This window comes from Salmo salar, chromosome ssa28, assembly GCF_905237065.1.
Source record: "Salmo salar chromosome ssa28, Ssal_v3.1, whole genome shotgun sequence".
Taxonomy (NCBI): Eukaryota; Metazoa; Chordata; class Actinopteri; order Salmoniformes; family Salmonidae; genus Salmo; species Salmo salar.
This window is the reverse complement of record NC_059469.1, coordinates 36,671,067-36,690,079: the sequence shown is the minus strand read 5'-3', so window position 1 is coordinate 36,690,079 and position 19,013 is coordinate 36,671,067. Positions and strand designations below refer to the sequence as shown.

The window sequence follows — 19,013 nt, the reverse complement described above, 5'->3', positions numbered from 1 at the left end:
GGGATGGTAAACTCTTTCTCCTCCGTCTCTGGGCTTTAGAGGGATGGTAAACTCTCTCTCCTCTGTCTCTGGGCTTTAGAAGGATGGTAAACTCTCTCTCCTCTGTCTCTGGGCTTTAGAGGGATGGTAAACTCTCTCTCCTCTGTCTCTGTCTCTGGGCTTTAGAGGGATGGTAAACTCTCTCTCCTCTGTCTCTGTCTCTGGGCTTTAGAGGGATGGTAAACTCTCTCTCCTCTGTCTCTGGGCTTTAGAGGGATGGTAAACTCTCTCTCCTCTGTCTCTGGGCTTTAGAGGGATGGTAAACTCTCTCTGTCTCTGGGCTTTAGAGGGATGGTAAACTCTCCTCTGTCTCTGGGCTTTAGAGGGATGGTAAACTCTCTCTCCTCTCTCCTCTGTCTCTGGGCTTTAGAGGGATGGTAAACTCTCCTCTGTCTCTGGGCTTTAGAGTGATGGTAAACTCTCTCTCCTCTCTCCTTTGTCTCTGGGCTTTAGAGGGATGGTAAACTCTCCTCTGTCTCTGGGCTTTAGAGGGATGGTAAACTCTCTCTCCTCTCTCCTCTGTCTCTGGGCTTTAGAGGGATGGTAAACTCTCCTCTATCTCTGGGCTTTAGAGGGATGGTAAACTCTCTCTCCTCTCTCCTCTGTCTCTGGGCTTTAGAGGGATGGTAAACTCTCCTCTGTCTCTGGGCTTTAGAGGGATGGTAAACTCTCTCTCCTCCTTCTCTGTCTCTGGGCTTTAGAGGGATGGTAAACTCTCTCTCCTCCGTCTCTGTCTCTGGGCTTTAGAGGGATTGTAAACTCTTTCTCCTCCGTCTCTGGGCTTTAGAGGGATGGTAAACTCTCTCTCCTCCGTCTCTGTCTCTGGGCTTTAGAGGGATGGTAAACTCTCTCTCCTCTGTCTCTGGGCTTTAGAGGGATGGTAAACTCTCTCTCCTCTGTCTCTGGGCTTTAGAGGGATGGTAAACTCTCCTCTGTCTCTGGGCTTTAGAGGGATGGTAAACTCTCTCTCCTCTCTCCTCTGTCTCTGGGCTTTAGAGGGATGGTAAACTCTCCTCTGTCTCTGGGCTTTAGAGGGATGGTAAACTCTCTCTCCTCTGTCTGTGTCTCTGGGCTTTAGAGGGATGGTAAACTCTCTCTCCTCTCTCTGTCTCTGGGCTTTAGAGGGATGGTAAACTCTCTCCTCTGTCTCTGTCTCTGGGCTTTAGAGGGATGGTAAACTCTCTCTCCTCTGTCTCTGTCTCTGGGCTTTAGAGGGATGGTAAACTCTCTCTCCTCTGTCTCTGGGCTTTAGAGGGATGGTAAACTCTCTCTCTCTGTCTCTGGGCTTTAGAGGGATGGTAAACTCTCCTCTGTCTCTGGGCTTTAGAGGGATGGTAAACTCTCTCTCCTCTCTCCTCTGTCTCTGGGCTTTAGAGGGATGGTAAACCTCTCCTCTGTCTCTGGGCTTTAGAGGGATGGTAAACTCTCTCTCCTCTCTCCTCTGTCTCTGGGCTTTAGAGGGATGGTAAACTCTCCTCTGTCTCTGGGCTTTAGAGGGATGGTAAACTCTCTCTCCTCTCTCCTCTGTCTCTGGGCTTTAGAGGGATGGTAAACTCTCCTCTGTCTCTGGGCTTTAGAGGGATGGTAAACTCTCTCTCCTCTCTCCTCTGTCTCTGGGCTTTAGAGGGATGGTAAACTCTCTCCTCCGTCTCTGGGCTTTAGAGGGATGGTAAACTCTCTCTCCTCTGTCTCTGTCTCTGGGCTTTAGAGGGATGGTAAACTCTCTCTCCTCTGTCTCTGGGTTTTAGAGGGATGGTAAACTCTCTCTCCTCTGTCTCTGGGCTTTAGAGAGATGGTAAACTCTCTCTTCTCTGTCTCTGGGCTTTAGAGGGATGGTAAACTCTCTCTTCTCTGTCTCTGGGCTTTAGAGGGATGGTAAACTCTCTCTCCTCTCTCTGTCTCTGGGCTTTAGAGGGATGGTAAACTCTCTCTCCTCTGTCTCTGTCTCTGTCTCTGGGCTTTAGAGGGATGGTAAACTCTCTCTCCTCCGTCTCTGGGCTTTAGAGGGATGGTAAACTCTCCTCTGTCTCTGGGCTTTAGAGGGATGGTAAACTCTCTCTCCTCTCTCCTCTGTCTCTGGGCTTTAGAGGGATGGTAAACTCTCCTCTGTCTCTGGGCTTTAGAGGGATGGTAAACTCTCCTCTGTCTCTGGGCTTTAGAGGGATGTTAAACTCTCTCTCCTCTCTCCTCTGTCTCTGGCCTTTAGAGGGATGGTAAACTCTCCTCTGTCTCTGGGCTTTAGAGGGATGGTAAACTCTCTCTCCTCCTTCTCTGTCTCTGGGCTTTAGAGGGATGGTAAACTCTCTTTTCTCTGTCTCTGGGCTTTAGAGGGATGTTAAACTCTCTCTCCTCTCTCCTCTGTCTCTGGCCTTTAGAGGGATGGTAAACTCTCCTCTGTCTCTGGGCTTTAGAGGGATGGTAAACTCTCTCTCCTCCTTCTCTGTCTCTGGGCTTTAGAGGGATGTTAAACTCTCTCTCCTCTCTCCTCTGTCTCTGGCCTTTAGAGGGATGGTAAACTCTCCTCTGTCTCTGGGCTTTAGAGGGATGGTAAACTCTCTCTCCTCCTTCTCTGTCTCTGGGCTTTAGAGGGATGGTAAACTCTCTCCTCCTTCTCTGTCTCTGGGCTTTAGAGGGATGGTAAACTCTCTCCTCCTTCTCTGTCTCTGGGCTTTAGAGGGATGTTAAACTCTCTCTCCTCTCTCCTCTGTCTCTGGCCTTTAGAGGGATGGTAAACTCTCCTCTGTCTCTGGGCTTTAGAGGGATGGTAAACTCTCTCTCCTCCTTCTCTGTCTCTGGGCTTTAGAGGGATGGTAAACTCTCTCCTCCTTCTCTGGGCTTTAGAGGGATGGTAAACTCTCTCTCCTCCGTCTCTGTCTCTGGGTTTTAGAGGGGTGGTAAACTCTCTCCTTCGTCTCTCTCTGGGCTTTAGAGGGATGGTAAACTCTCTCTCCTCCGTCTCTGTCTCTGGGCTTTAGAGGGATGGTAAACTCTCTCTCCTCTGTCTCTGTCTCTGGGCTTTAGAGGGATGGTAAACTCTTTCTCCTCCGTCTCTGGGCTTTAGAGGGATGGTAAACTCTCTCTCCTCTGTCTCTGGGCTTTAGAGGGATGGTAAACTCTCTCTCCTCTGTCTCTGGGCTTTAGAGGGATGGTAAACTCTCTCTCCTCTGTCTCTGGGCTTTAGAGGGATGGTAAACTCTCTCTCCTCTCTCCTCTGTCTCTGGGCTTTAGAGGGATGGTAAACTCTCTCCTCCTTCTCTGGGCTTTAGAGGGATGGTAAACTCTCCTCTGTCTCTGGGCTTTAGAGGGATGGTACACTCTCTCTCCTCTGTCTCTGTCTCTGGGCTTTAGAGGGATGGTAAACTCTCTCTCCTCCCTCTCTGGGCTTTAGAGAGATGGTAAACTCTCTCTCCTCTGTCTCTGGGCTTTAGAGGGATGGTAAACTCTCTCCTCTGTCTCTGGGCTTTAGAGGGATGGTAAACTCTCTCTCCTCTGTCTCTGTCTCTGGGCTTTAGAGGGATGGTCAACTCTCTCTCCTCTGTCTCTGGGCTTTAGAGGGATGGTAAACTCTCTCTCCTCTGGCTCTGTCTCTGGGCTTTAGATGGATGGTAAACTCTCCTCTGTCTCTGGGCTTTAGAGGGATGGTAAACTCTCTCTCCTCTCTCTGTCTCTGGGCTTTAGAGGGATGGTAAACTCTCCTCTGTCTCTGGGCTTTAGAGGGATGGTAAACTCTCTCTCCTCCGTCTCTGTCTCTGGGTTTTAGAGGGGTGGTAAACTCTCTCCTTCGTCTGTCTCTGGGCTTTAGAGGGATGGTAAACTCTCTCTCCTCCGTCTCTGTCTCTGGGCTTTAGAGGGATGGTAAACTCTCTCTCCTCTCTCTGTCTCTGGGCTTTAGAGGGATGGTAAACTCTCTCTCCTCTGTCTCTGGGCTTTAGAGGGATGGTAAACTCTCTCTCTTCCGTCTCTGTCTCTGGGCTTTAGAGGGATGGTAAACTCTCTCTTCTCTGTCTCTGGGCTTTAGAGGGATGGTAAACTCTCTCTCCTCTGTTTATCTCTGGGCTTTAGAGGGAGGGTAAACTCTCTCTCTCCGTCTCTGTCTATGGGCTTTAGAGGGATGGTAAACTCTCTTCTGTCTCTGGGCTTTAGAGGGATGGTAAACTCTCTCCTTTGTCTCTGTCTCTGGGCTTTAGAGTGATGGTAAACTCTCTCTCCTCCGTCCCTGTCTCTGGGCTTTAGAGGGATGGTAAACTCTCTCTCCTCCGTCTCTGGGCTTTAGAGGGATGGCAAACTCTCTCTCCTCTGTCTCTGGGCTTTAGAGGGATGGTAAACTCTCTCTCCTCCGTCTCTGTCTCTGGGCTTTAGAGGGATGGTAAACTCTCTCTCCTCTGTCTCTGTGCTTTAGAGGGATTGTAAACTCTCTCTCCTCTCTCCTCTGTCTCTGGCCTTTAGAGGGATGGTAAACTCTCCTCTGTCTCTGGGCTTTAGAGGGATGGTAAACTCTCTCTCCTCCTTCTCTGTCTCTGGGCTTTAGAGGGATGGTAAACTCTCTCCTCCTTCTCTGGGCTTTAGAGGGATGGTAAACTCTCTCTCCTCTGTCTCTGGGCTTTAGAGGGATGTTAAACTCTCCTCTGTCTCTGGGCTTTAGAGGGATGGTAAACTCTCTCTCCTCTGTCTCTGGGCTTTAGAGGGATGTTAAACTCTCTCTCCTCTCTCCTCTGTCTCTGGCCTTTAGAGGGATGGTAAACTCTCCTCTGTCTCTGGGCTTTAGAGAGATGGTAAACTCTCTCTCCTCCTTCTCTGTCTCTGGGCTTTAGAGGGATGGTAAACTCTCTCCTCCTTCTCTGGGCTTTAGAGGGATGGTAAACTCTCCTCTGTCTCTGGGCTTTAGAGGGATGGTAAACTCTCTCTCCTCCGTCTCTGTCTCTGGGTTTTAGAGGGGTGGTAAACTCTCTCCTTCGTCTCTCTCTGGGCTTTAGAGGGATGGTAAACTCTCTCTCCTCCGTCTCTGTCTCTGGGCTTTAGAGGGATGGTAAACTCTCTCTCCTCTCTCTGTCTCTGGGCTTTAGAGGGATGGTAAACTCTCCTCTGTCTCTGGGCTTTAGAGGGATGGTAAACTCTCTCTCCTCTGTCTCTGTCTCTGGGTTTTAGAGGGGTGGTAAACTCTCTCCTTCGTCTCTCTCTGGGCTTTAGAGGGATGGTAAACTCTCTCTCCTCCGTCTCTGTCTCTGGGCTTTAGAGGGATGGTAAACTCTCTCTCCTCCGTCTCTGTCTCTGGGCTTTAGAGGGATGGTAAACTCTCTCTCCTCTGTCTCTGGGCTTTAGAGGGATGGTAAACTCTCTCTCTTCCGTCTCTGTCTCTGGGCTTTAGAGGGATGGTAAACTCTCTCTTCTCTGTCTCTGGGCTTTAGAGGGATGGTAAACTCTCTCTCCTCTGTCTCTATCTCTGGGCTTTAGAGGGAGGGTAAACTCTCTCTCCTCCGTCTCTGTCTATGGGCTTTAGAGGGATGGTAAACTCTCTTCTGTCTCTGGGCTTTAGAGGGATGGTAAACTCTCTCCTTTGTCTCTGTCTCTGGGCTTTAGAGTGATGGTAAACTCTCTCTCCTCCGTCCCTGTCTCTGGGCTTTAGAGGGATGGTAAACTCTCTCTCCTCCGTCTCTGGGCTTTAGAGGGATGGTAAACTCTCTCTCCTCTGTCTCTGGGCTTTAGAGGGATGGTAAACTCTCTCTCCTCCGTCTCTGTCTCTGGGCTTTAGAGGGATGGTAAACTCTCTCTCCTCTGTCTCTGTGCTTTAGAGGGATTGTAAACTCTCTCTCCTCCGTCTCTGTCTCTGGGCTTTAGAGGGATGGTAAACTCTCTCTCCTCCGTCTCTGTCTCTGGGCTTTAGAGGGATGGTAAACTCTCTCTCCTCTGTCTCTGGGCTTTAGAGGGATGGTAAACTCTCTCTCCTCTGTCTCTGTCTCTGGGCTTTAGAGGGATGGTAAACTCTCTCTCCTCTGTCTCTGGGCTTTAGAGGGATGGTAAACTCTCTCTCCTCCGTCTCTGGGCTTTAGAGGGATGGTAAACTCTCTCTCCTCTGTCTCTGGGCTTTAGAGGGATGGTAAACTCTCTCTCCTCCGTCTCTGTCTCTGGGCTTTAGAGGGATGGTAAACTCTCTCTCCTCTGTCTCTGGGCTTTAGAGGGATGGTAAACTCTCTCTCCTCCGTCTCTGGGCTTTAGAGGGATGGTAAACTCTCTCTCCTGTCTCTGTCTCTGGGCTTTAGAGGGATGGTAAACTCTCTCTCCTCTGTCTCTGGGCTTTAGAGGGATGGTAAACTCTCTCTCCTCTGTCTCTATCTCTGGGCTTTAGAGGGATGGTAAACTCTCTCTCCTCTGTCTCTGGGCTTTAGAGGGATGGTAAACTCTCTCTCCTCTGTCTCTGGGCTTTAGAGGGATGGTAAACTCTCTCTCCTCTGTCTCTGGGCTTTAGAGGGATGGTAAACTCTCTCTCCTCTGTCTCTGTCTCTGGGCTTTAGAGGGATGGTAAACTCTCTCTCCTCCTTGCCTGTCTCTCAGGGGGAGGAAAACTTGTCCTCTTCTCTGAGTCATGGGGGAAGGTGAAGGGCTGGGGCTCTCTCTTCCGTCTCTGTCTTTTAGCCTCAGTGGGAGGATCAGCTCCTCTCCTACATCCCTGTGTCCGTCTCTAAGCTCTTGTGGCGCGTCAGCCCTGATTACCTAAGGCCACACTACAACGCGGCCTTTGACCCCACCACCTGGCAGTTGATTGACTAATTGTCTTGGGTGAAGGAGCATGTTGTTTTACGACAGGATGTTTGTAAACAACAACACAAGCCCTTTATTATATGTTAAAGTGTGTATTTTAACGGAAGCCTGATCACATATGAAATGTACATGGTACATCCGTAACAGATGGGGGGTGTGGGGGGATCTGTGACAACTCGCTCCTCAGTCTGAAGTATCGCCCCTTTGCGCCGTTGGAGAAGGTATTTTTCATGAGTGGGATGGAGTTTCTGGATGTGCAGATGAGGGGGATGTGGTACCTCCTCACTAGTAAACACTGTTACGGCCTTTACACAGAGGGTTAACTTCTGCACAATAGTGATTTTATCCCCCGTAACATCAGCACCGCGTAATCAGTCATTATTTACCATGTCCAATGTCTAACCTTCTGTTGTATCCATCAGGATGGGGGTGGACAGTACAAAGGGAAGCACCAGGTGTTGACATCTACAGCCACCATAACCATCAACGTCCTCGACGCTCAAGACACTCCTCCAGCCTTCATTGGAGCTCCTTACTTTGGCTACGTCTACGAGGTCTCACTTCCTGTAAGTACAACACAACCTCCTTACTTTGGCTGCATCTACGAGGTCTCACTTCCTGTAAGTACAACACAACCTCCTTACTTTGGCTATGCCTACGAGGTCTCACTTCCTGTAAGTACAACACAACCTCCTTACTTTGGCTACATCTACGAGGTCTGTAAGCACATCATAACCTGATGATCCTCTGGTCTTTAACACATAACCCTGTTATAAAAAAGCTGTAAGACTTATTTTTTGAACTTTTGGGAACTTTTGCAAGTCATTGTTTTATAATCAATACATTGTAATTTAATTATTTTTGAATAACATCTTGCCATATTAACATCCGCTACATTACCAAAAGTATGTGGACACATGCTCGTCGAAAGTCTCATTCCAAAATCACGGGCATTAATATTGAGTTGGTCCCCCCTTTTGCTGCTATAACAGCCTCCACTCTTCTTGGGAGGTTTTCCACTAGATGTTGGAACATTGCTGAGGGGGACTTGCTTCCTTTCAGCCACAAGAGCATCAGTGAGGTCGGGGCATTAATGTTTGGCGATTAGGCCTGGCTCGCAGTCGGTATTCCAATTCATCCCAAAGCTGTTAGATGGGGTTGAGGTCAGGGTTCTGTGCAGGCCAGTCAAGTTCTTCCACACCGATGTCAACAAAACATTTCTGTATGTACCTCGCTTTGTGCACAGGGGCATTTTCATGCTAAAACAGGAAAGGGCCTTCCCCAAACCGTTGCCACAAAGTACAGAATCGTCTTGAAGGTCATTATATACTGTAGCGTTAAGATTTCTCTTCACTGGAACTAAGGGGCCCGAACCATGAAAAACAGCCCCAGACCATTATTCCTCCTACACCAAACTTTACAGTTGGCACTATGCATTCGGGCAGGTAGCGTTCTCCTGGTATCAGATTTGTCCGTCAGACTGCCAGATGGTGAAGCGTGATTTATCACTCCAGAGAACCCATTTCCACTGCTCCAGAGTCCAATGGCGGCGAGCTTTACACCACTCCAGCTGACGCTTGGCATTGAGCATGGTGATATTAGGCTTGTGTGTGGCTGCTCAGCCATGGAAACCCATTTCATGAAGCTCCCGACGAACAGTTCCTGTGCTGATGTTGCTTCAAGAGGCAGTTTGGAACTCAGTAGTGAGTGTTGCAACTGAGGACAGACTATTGTTACGCGCTTCAGCACTCTGCGGTCCCGTTCTGTGAGCTTGTGGCCTACCACTTCGTGGCTGAGCCGTTGTTGCTCCTACATGTTGCTCCACTTCACAATAACAACACTTACAGTTAACCGGGGCAGCTCCAGCAGGGCAGAAATTTGACGAACTGACTTGTTGGAAAGGTGGCATCCTATGACGGTGCCACATTGAAAGTCACTGAGCTCTTCAGTAACGCCATTCTACTGCCAATGTTTGTCTATGGAGATTGCATGGCTGTGTGCTCAATTTTATACACCTGTCAGCAACGGGTGTGGCTGAAATAGCCGAATCCACTAATTTGAAGGGGTGTCCACATACTTTTGTATATATAGTGTATGTTCCAGTAGTTTTTATTAAATATCTTTCCTGCCATTTCTTTATGATTTATAATTTGTTATTTGCAGGGTTCTGAAATATCCACTGTGTTTGCCAAAGATGGAGACGAAGGAAACCCTAATCCTATTCATTATTCTATTACCAATGGTAAGTTCTGAACACACACACACACACACACACACACACACACACACACACACACACACACACACACACACACACACACACACACACACACACACACACACACACACACACACACACACACACACACACACACACACAATACAAAGCTATTTCTTTACAAAGTGATAATAAATCATTGTCTACCGTGTGTTTGTCTACAGTTTCACAGATATTTGTGATTTCTGTATAAGTCATGATTCACACTCTTTCCTTTCTTCTGCAGGTAGTGAGGGTGTCTTCACCATCAATAGCACAAGTGGTTGTATCAGCCTATCAACTTATCCAGTCACGCTGAGGAATGAATTATATGAAATCCATGTCAAGGTAACAAGCCTTTCCTTATCCTGTTATTATGCTGTTCTTTCTAGGTTATTACATGGTTAGTACATATGTTTTATTGTCTGATCTCTTTCTCTCGCTCTCGCTCTCTCTGTCTCTGTCTCTCCTCTCTGTCTCCTCTGTCTCTGTCTCTGTCTCTGTCTCTGTCTCTCTCTCTCTCCTCTCTCTCTGGCTCTGTCTCTCTCTCTCTCTCTGTCTCTCTCTCTCTCTTTGTCTCTGTCTCTCTCTCTCTCTCTCTCTCTCTGTCTCTCTCTCTCTCTTTGTCTCTGTCTCTCTCTCTCTCTTTGTCTCTGTCTCTCTCTCTCTCTGTCTCTGTCTCTGTCTCTCTCTCTCTCTTTGTCTCTGTCTCTCTCTCTCTGTCTCTGTCTCTGTCTCTCTCTGTCTCTGTCACTCTCTCTCTCTCTCTCTCTCTGTCTCTCTCTGTCTCTCTCTCTCTCTTTGTCTCTGTTCTCTCTCTCTCTCTCTCTCTGTCTCTGTCTTTCTCTCTGTCTCTCTCCTCTCTCTCAGGCCACTGAGCTGGGGCCGAGTGATGAGCTGTTGGACTACTATACCATGACTGTGGTGACAGTTCGAGTGGTCGACCTCAACAACCACCCTCCTACCTTCTACGGAGAGAACGGGCCCCAGAGCCAGTTCGAGGTGACCATGTATGAGCACCCTCCAGAGGGGGAGATCCTCAGGGGGCTGAAGATAACGGTCAACGACTCTGATCAGGTACTGGAAGGAAGAATCTGTATCCCAAATCGCATCCTATTCCCTATATAGTGCATTACTTTTGACTAGGGCCCTATAATATATTACCCCATTACACTATCACACTACCCCATTACCCTATATTATATCACCCCATTACCCTACTACCATATATTACCCCATTACCCTATAATATATCAGCCCATTACCCTATAATATATCACCCCATAACCCTATTACACTATATTACCCCTTTACCCTATATTATATCACCCATTACCCTATCACACATATCACCCCATTACCCTATATTATATCACCCCATTACCCTATCCCACTATATCACCCCATTACCCTACTACCATATATTACCCCATTACCCTATAATATATCACCCCATTACCCTATTACACTATATCACCCCATTACCCTACTACCATATATTACCCCATTACCCTACTACCATATATTACCCCATTACCCTATAATATATCACCCCATTACCCTATCACACTATATCACCCCATTACCCTATCACACTATATCACCCCATTACCCTATCACACTATATCACTCCATTACCCTATATTATATCACCCCATTACCCTATTACACTATATCACCCCATTACCCTATATTATATCACCCCATTACCCTATCACACCATATCACCCCATTACCCTATCACACTATATCACCCCATTACCCTATCACACTATATCACCCCATTACCCTATCACACTATATCACCCCATTACCCTATATTATATCACCCCATTACCCTATTACACTATATCACCCCATTACCCTATATTATATCACCCCATTACCCTATCCCACTATATCACCCCATTACCCTACTACCATATATTACCCCATTACCCTATAATATATCACCCATTACCCTATCACACTATATCACCCCATTACCCTATATTATATCACCCCATTACCCTATTACACTATATCACCCCATTACCCTATCACACTATATCACCCCATTACCTTATATTATATCACCCATTACCCTATATTATATCACCCCATTACCCTATCACACTATATCACCCCATTACCCTATATTATATCACTCCATTACCCTATATTATATCACCCCATTACCCTATATTATATCACCTCATTACCCTATATTATATCACCTCATTACCCTATATTATATCACCCCATTACCCTATATTATATCACCTCATTACCCTATATTATATCACCCCATTACCCTATCACACTATATCACCCATTACCCTATCACACTATATCACCCATTACCTTATATTATATCACCCATTACCCTATATTATATCACCCCATTACCCTATCACACATATCACCCCATTACCCTATATTATATCACCACATTACCCTATCACACTATATCACCCCATTACCCTACATTATATCACCCATTACCCTATCACACTATATCACCCCATTACCCTATATTATATCACCCCATTACCCTATCACAAATATCACCCCATTACCCAATATTATATCACCCATTACCCTATCACACTATATCACCCCATTACCCTATATTATATCACCCCATTACCCTATCACACTATATCACCCCATTACCCTATATTATATCACCCCATTACCATATATTATATCACCCCATTACCCTATATTATATCACCTCATTACCCTATATTATATCACCCCATTACCCTATATTATATCACCTCATTACCCTATATTATATCACCCCATTACCCTATATTATATCACCCCATTACCCTATATTATATCACCCCATTACCCTATATTATATCACCCCATTACCCTATCACACTATATCACCCCATTACCCTATATTATATCACCCCATTACCCTATCACACTATATCACCCCATTACCCTATCACACTATATCAACCCATTGCCCTATATTATATCACCCCATTACCCTATCACACTATATCACCCCATTCCTGATTTATTTCCCCTCTTACTCTCATGGAAACCACTCCTTATGCTTTGTGATAGGCCTATAGCGTGTGTCCTAAAACCGTGTGGAACCCTAACCTCTGACCTCTGGACTGATACTAAGGTATTGATATATCCAACCAAGACTATGGTTTCATTCATGGTTACTGGTTGATTTCATGGTTGCTGGTTGATTTCTGAAGGCCCTAACATTTATTTATTTATAAAATCTAGATTTCATAAAGGATTGTTTATTTAATCCATCCGAAACAGTATGTCGACAGTATGTCACATTACGTAACCCCATTTTAGAAATAAATGTCATAATCTCCTATTCAGCAAATCATTATCATTCTGTTGATGTTCCCAGAAAACAGGATTTTAGCAGATTTCCTTGTCTGTATTATTATTTTTTTACATTACATAATATTTGCTACTTGTAACCATTGACAGTTCTGTCTCTCAAGCCCATAGGCTAAATGAAAGTGACTGTTATCAGACAGAGGTCAGAGATTCTGGTATTTGCCATGAATTTTGTCATCAATGGCAGCCTCATGTAGGTGTGTGTTTTCTCTGACAGGGGGCGAATGCTAAATTTATACTGAGATTGGTGGGGCCTGGTCGTGTACTCAGAGTGGTGCCCCAGACAGTCCTCAATGAAGCACAGGTCACCATCATCGTTGAAGACTCTGCTGCCATCGATCACGAAAAAGGCAAATCCTTAACATACAAGGTATTTCAGACTGTCTTCAGCTGCACTTATGACAGACTGGGATATCAAATATTTGATCCTAGGATGGGACACTGTCAAATAGATTTGGTTTAACTTTATTATAAAACAGTGCCGAAATTACCAGGTATTTACACAGTAAGAAATTACAATGGTTATATTCTACTTAATATAATATGAGAATAATTTAGCAGACTCTTTTGTCCAAAGTGACTTACTGTAATGCTTGCATATATGTTTTATGTTTGGTCCCAGAGGGAATCCAACCCACAATCCTAGGCGTTGCAATCGACATGTTCATTCCATAATATATATTTTGTTACTATAGTACAACAGCAGAAACAGATTTGACATGTTTTTTTTTTCACCCCCCAACACAGTTACTAGCGGTGGAGATTGACACCCCTGAGAGATTCAGTGCGACAGCTGATATTGTGATTAATCTTTTGGACACAAATGACAACACTCCCAGGTTCACCTCAGAGTATTACATCGCACGTATCCCGGAAAACTCCCCCGGAGGCTCCAACGTAGTGACTGTCACCGTGAGTACATCTGGATTATTCAATTCTACTCAAAGGCCACTGCCAGCTAAATATGATTACGTAATCTCCCAACAATAATCCACCGATAGATAAATGGTTAGGGTTAATTGGAAACTGAAAGGAAGCAGGGAATTTCAGCTTGTAGGAGTTCCACAAAATGGGATATTTTGCCAGGAGAGAGAGAACTAACACCTGTATAGTTTGCATAGTGTCACTGAATGTTGATATTAATTGGTAGTGATAACCTACTTTCTCCATTCAATACTCAACTGTCTTAAGATGAATGCACTTAACTATAAATCGCTCTAGATAAGAGCGTCTGCTAAATGACTAAAATGTCAACAGAAACTATGTAACCAGATTCATGCCGAAAGAAATACAAATTAGTATTGAAACAACGATGATAACAATGTTTAAATAAAGTTAATATTGGACTGTTATTTATTTTGCCATGAATCTGCTTCCATAGCAGTATTATTTATACTGGTATATTACTAGTAGTAAATGTTTAGCAGGAATTACAGTTGGTGAGATGGAAACAATCCTGTTAGGATTTATCATATTGGCCTCAACCCTGTGATGTCCTTGTGTGGCTGTGTGCTATTCACCCCAGGGAATTGGATAGAGCCGAGGACAGCCCCTGCCGGGGTGAAATCCCCCTCACATTGTGTATGACCTTACCCTCAGACTGTTCCAATCAGCTAATGGATAGTCATTGTATGACCTTCTTTCAGGAGTTGAGTCCTACTCAACAATATTGTCCACAAAAAACAAGTTGTTAATATTATCAAAAAATGGATACCATAATATGGTTATGCATTAATTATGGATAAATAAAATCTTTGATAAGCGTTTATTTCCGGTGCGATTATATTATTTTTAAAGAGCCCGGAAAATCTCGTGAGCTTGATGTGCAAGAGTACCAACATTCTAACTCCTCTCCTCTATGCATTCTAACTTCTACTGTATCCTCTATGTTCCGTTCCAGCATTCTAACTTCTATCCTCTAGTCTACTCTATGTTCCGTTCCAGTATTCTACCAGCATTCTAACTTCTACTGTATCCTCTATGTTCCGTTCCAGTATTCTAACAGCATTCTAACTTCTATCCTCTAGTCTACTCTATGATCCGTTCCAGTATTCTACCAGCATTCTAACTTCTACTGTATCCTCTATGTTCCGTTCCAGTATTCTACCAGCATTCTAACTTCTACTGTATCCTCTATGTTCCGTTCCAGTGTTCTACCAGCATTCTAACTTCTACTGTATCCTCTATGTTCCGTTCCAGTATTCTACCAGCATTCTAACTTCTATCCTCTAGTCTACTCTATGTTCCGTTCCAGTATTCTACCAGCATTCTAACTTCTACTGTATCCTCTATGTTCCGTTCCAGTGTTCTACCAGCATTCTAACTTCTACTGTATCCTCTATGTTCCGTTCCAGTATTCTACCAGCATTCTAACTTCTATCCTCTAGTCTACTCTATGTTCCGTTCCAGTATTCTACCAGCATTCTAACTTCTACTGTATCCTCTATGTTCCGTTCCAGTATTCTACCAGCATTCTAACTTCTACTGTATCCTCTATGTTCCGTTCCAGTATTCTACCAGCATTCTAACTTCTACTGTATCCTCTATGTTCCGTTCCAGTGTTCTACCAGCATTCTAACTTCTATCCTCTAGTCTACTCTATGTTCCGTTCCAGTATTCTACCAGCATTCTAACTTCTATCCTCTAGTCTACTCTATGTTCCGTTCCAGTATTCTACCAGCATTCTAACTTCTATCCTCTAGTCTACTCTATGTTCCGTTCCAGTATTCTACCAGCATTCTAACTTCTACTGTATCCTCTATGTTCCGTTCCAGTATTCTACCAGCATTCTAACTTCTATCCTCTAGTCTACTCTATGTTCCGTTCCAGTATTCTACCAGCATTCTAACTTCTACTGTATCCTCTATGTTCCGTTCCAGTATTCTACCAGCATTCTAACTTCTACTGTATCCTCTATGTTCCGTTCCAGTATTCTACCAGCATTCTAACTTCTACTGTATCCTCTATGTTCCGTTCCAGTATTCTACCAGCATGCTAACTTCTACTGTATCCTCTATGTTCCGTTCCAGTATTCTACCAGCATTCTAACTTCTACTGTATCCTCTATGTTCCGTTCCAGTATTCTACCAGCATTCTAACTTCTACTGTATCCTCTATGTTCCGTTCCAGTGTTCTACCAGCATTCTAACTTCTATCCTCTAGTCTACTCTATGTTCCGTTCCAGTATTCTACCAGCATTCTAACTTCTATCCTCTAGTCTACTCTATGATCCGTTCCAGTATTCTACCAGCATTCTAACTTCTACTGTATCCTCTATGTTCCGTTCCAGTATTCTACCAGCATTCTAACTTCTATCCTCTAGTCTACTCTATGATCCGTTCCAGTATTCTACCAGCATTCTAACTTCTACTGTATCCTCTATGTTCCGTTCCAGTGTTCTACCAGCATTCTAACTTCTATCCTCTAGTCTACTCTATGTTCCGTTCCAGTGTTCTACCAGCATTCTAACTTCTATCCTCTAGTCTACTCTATGTTCCGTTCCAGTATTCTAACAGCATTCTAACTTCTATCCTCTAGTCTACTCTATGATCCGTTCCAGTATTCTACCAGCATTCTAACTTCTACTGTATCCTCTATGTTCCGTTCCAGTATTCTACCAGCATTCTAACTTCTACTGTATCCTCTATGTTCCGTTCCAGTATTCTACCAGCATTCTAACTTCTACTGTATCCTCTATGTTCCGTTCCAGTATTCTACCAGCATTCTAACTTCTATCCTCTAGTCTACTCTATGTTCCGTTCCAGTATTCTACCAGCATTCTAACTTCTATCCTCTAGTCTACTCTATGTTCCGTTCCAGTATTCTACCAGCATTCTAACTTCTATCTCTAGTCTACTCTATGTTCCGTTCCAGTATTCTACCAGCATTCTAACTTCTACTGTATCCTCTATGTTCCGTTCCAGTATTCTACCAGCATTCTAACTTCTATCCTCTAGTCTACTCTATGTTCCGTTTCAGTATTCTACCAGCATTCTAACTTCTATCCTCTAGTCTACTCTATGTTCCGTTCCAGTATTCTACCAGCATTCTAACTTCTACTGTATCCTCTATGTTCCGTTCCAGTATTCTACCAGCATTCTAACTTCTATCCTCTAGTCTACTCTATGTTCCGTTCCAGTATTCTACCAGCATTCTAACTTCTACTGTATCCTCTATGTTCCGTTCCAGTATTCTACCAGCATTCTAACTTCTACTGTATCCTCTATGTTCCGTTCCAGTATTCTACCAGCATTCTAACTTCTATCCTCTAGTCTACTCTATGTTCCGTTCCAGTATTCTACCAGCATTCTAACTTCTACTGTATCCTCTATGTTCCGTTCCAGTGTTCTACCAGCATTCTAACTTCTATCCTCTAGTCTACTCTATGTTCCGTTCCAGTATTCTACCAGCATTCTAACTTCTACTGTATCCTCTATGTTCCGTTCCAGTATTCTACCAGCATTCTAACTTCTATCCTCTAGTCTACTCTATGTTCCGTTCCAGTATTCTACCAGCATTCTAACTTCTATCCTCTAGTCTACTCTATGTTCCGTTCCAGTATTCTACCAGCATTCTAACTTCTATCCTCTAGTCTACTCTATGTTCCGTTCCAGTATTCTACCAGCATTCTAACTTCTATCCTCTAGTCTACTCTATGTTCCGTTCCAGTATTCTACCAGCATTCTAACTTCTACTGTATCCTCTATGTTCCGTTCCAGTATTCTACCAGCATTCTAACTTCTATCCTCTAGTCTACTCTATGTTCCGTTCCAGTATTCTACCAGCATTCTAACTTCTATCCTCTAGTCTACTCTATGTTCCGTTCCAGTATTCTACCAGCATTCTAACTTCTATCCTCTAGTCTACTCTATGTTCCGTTCCAGTATTCTACCAGCATTCTAACTTCTACTGTATCCTCTATGTTCCGTTCCAGTATTCTACCAGCATTCTAACTTCTATCCTCTAGTCTACTCTATGTTCCGTTCCAGTATTCTACCAGCATTCTAACTTCTATCCTCTAGTCTACTCTATGTTCCGTTCCAGTATTCTACCAGCATTCTAACTTCTACTGTATCCTCTATGTTCCGTTCCAGTGTTCTACCAGCATTCTAACTTCTACTGTATCCTCTATGTTCCGTTCCAGTATTCTACCAGCATTCTAACTTCTATCCTCTAGTCTACTCTATGTTCCGTTCCAGTATTCTACCAGCATTCTAACTTCTACTGTATCCTCTATGTTCCGTTCCAGTATTCTACCAGCATTCTAACTTCTACTGTATCCTCTATGTTCCGTTCCAGTATTCTACCAGCATTCTAACTTCTATCCTCTAGTCTACTCTATGTTCCGTTCCAGTATTCTACCAGCATTCTAACTTCTACTGTATCCTCTATGTTCCGTTCCAGTATTCTACCAGCATTCTAACTTCTACTGTATCCTCTATGTTCCGTTCCAGTGTTCTACCAGCATTCTAACTTCTATCCTCTAGTCTACTCTATGTTCCGTTCCAGTATTCTACCAGTATTCTAACTTCTATCCTCTAGTCTACTCTATGTTCCGTTCCAGTATTCTACCAGCATTCTAACTTCTATCCTCTAGTCTACTCTATGTTCCGTTCCAGTATTCTACCAGCATTCTAACTTCTATCCTCTAGTCTACTCTATGTTCCGTTCCAGTATTCTACCAGCATTCTAACTTCTATCCTCTAGTCTACTCTATGTTCCGTTCCAGTATTCTACCAGCATTCTAACTTCTACTGTATCCTCTATGTTCCGTTCCAGTATTCTACCAGCATTCTAACTTCTACTGTATCCTCTATGTTCCGTTCCAGTATTCTACCAGCATTCTAACTTCTACTGTATACTCTATGTTCCGTTCCAGTATTCTACCAGCATTCTAACTTCTACTGTATACTCTATGTTCCGTTCCAGTATTCTACCAGCATTCTAACTTCTATCCTCTAGTCTACTCTATGTTCCGTTCCAGTATTCTACCAGCATTCTAACTTCTACTGTATCCTCTATGTTCCGTTCCAGTATTCTACCAGCATTCTAACTTCTATCCTCTAGTCTACTCTATGTTCCGTTCCAGTATTCTACCAGCATTCTAACTTCTACTGTATCCTCTATGTTCCGTTCCAGTATTCTACCAGCATTCTAACTTCTATCCTCTAGTCTACTCTATGTTCCGTTCCAGTATTCTACCAGCATTCTAACTTCTATCCTCTAGTCTACTCTATGTTCCGTTCCAGTATTCTACCAGCATTCTAACTTCTACTGTATCCTCTATGTTCCGTTCCAGTATTCTACCAGCATTCTAACTTCTATCCTCTAGTCTACTCTATGTTCCGTTCCAGTATTCTACCAGCATTCTAACTTCTATCCTCTAGTCTACTCTATATTCCGTTCCAGTATTCTACCAGCATTCTAACTTCTACTCTAGTCTACTCTATGTTCCGTTCCAGTATTCTACCAGCATTCTAACTTCTACTGTATCCTCTATGTTCCGTTCCAGTGTTCTACCAGCATTCTAACTTCTATCCTCTAGTCTACTCTATGTTCCGTTCCAGTATTCTACCAGCATTCTAACTTCTAC

The 19,013-nt window shown here is 44.2% G+C and overlaps 1 protein-coding gene across 1 annotated transcript in view; it reads left to right on the top strand.

Annotated features, from left to right (window-relative positions):
- The window catches only part of LOC106589931 (cadherin-related family member 1), a 56,351-nt gene that overhangs the window by 21,505 nt on the left and 15,833 nt on the right, over nt 1-19,013 (top strand). The window contains exons 9-14 of the mRNA XM_045710225.1: nt 7,218-7,361; nt 8,959-9,037; nt 9,300-9,400; nt 9,923-10,129; nt 12,639-12,791; nt 13,169-13,333. Coding sequence (XP_045566181.1) covers nt 7,218-7,361; nt 8,959-9,037; nt 9,300-9,400; nt 9,923-10,129; nt 12,639-12,791; nt 13,169-13,333 — 849 coding nt within the window. The remainder of the gene's footprint in view (nt 1-7,217; nt 7,362-8,958; nt 9,038-9,299; nt 9,401-9,922; nt 10,130-12,638; nt 12,792-13,168; nt 13,334-19,013) is intronic.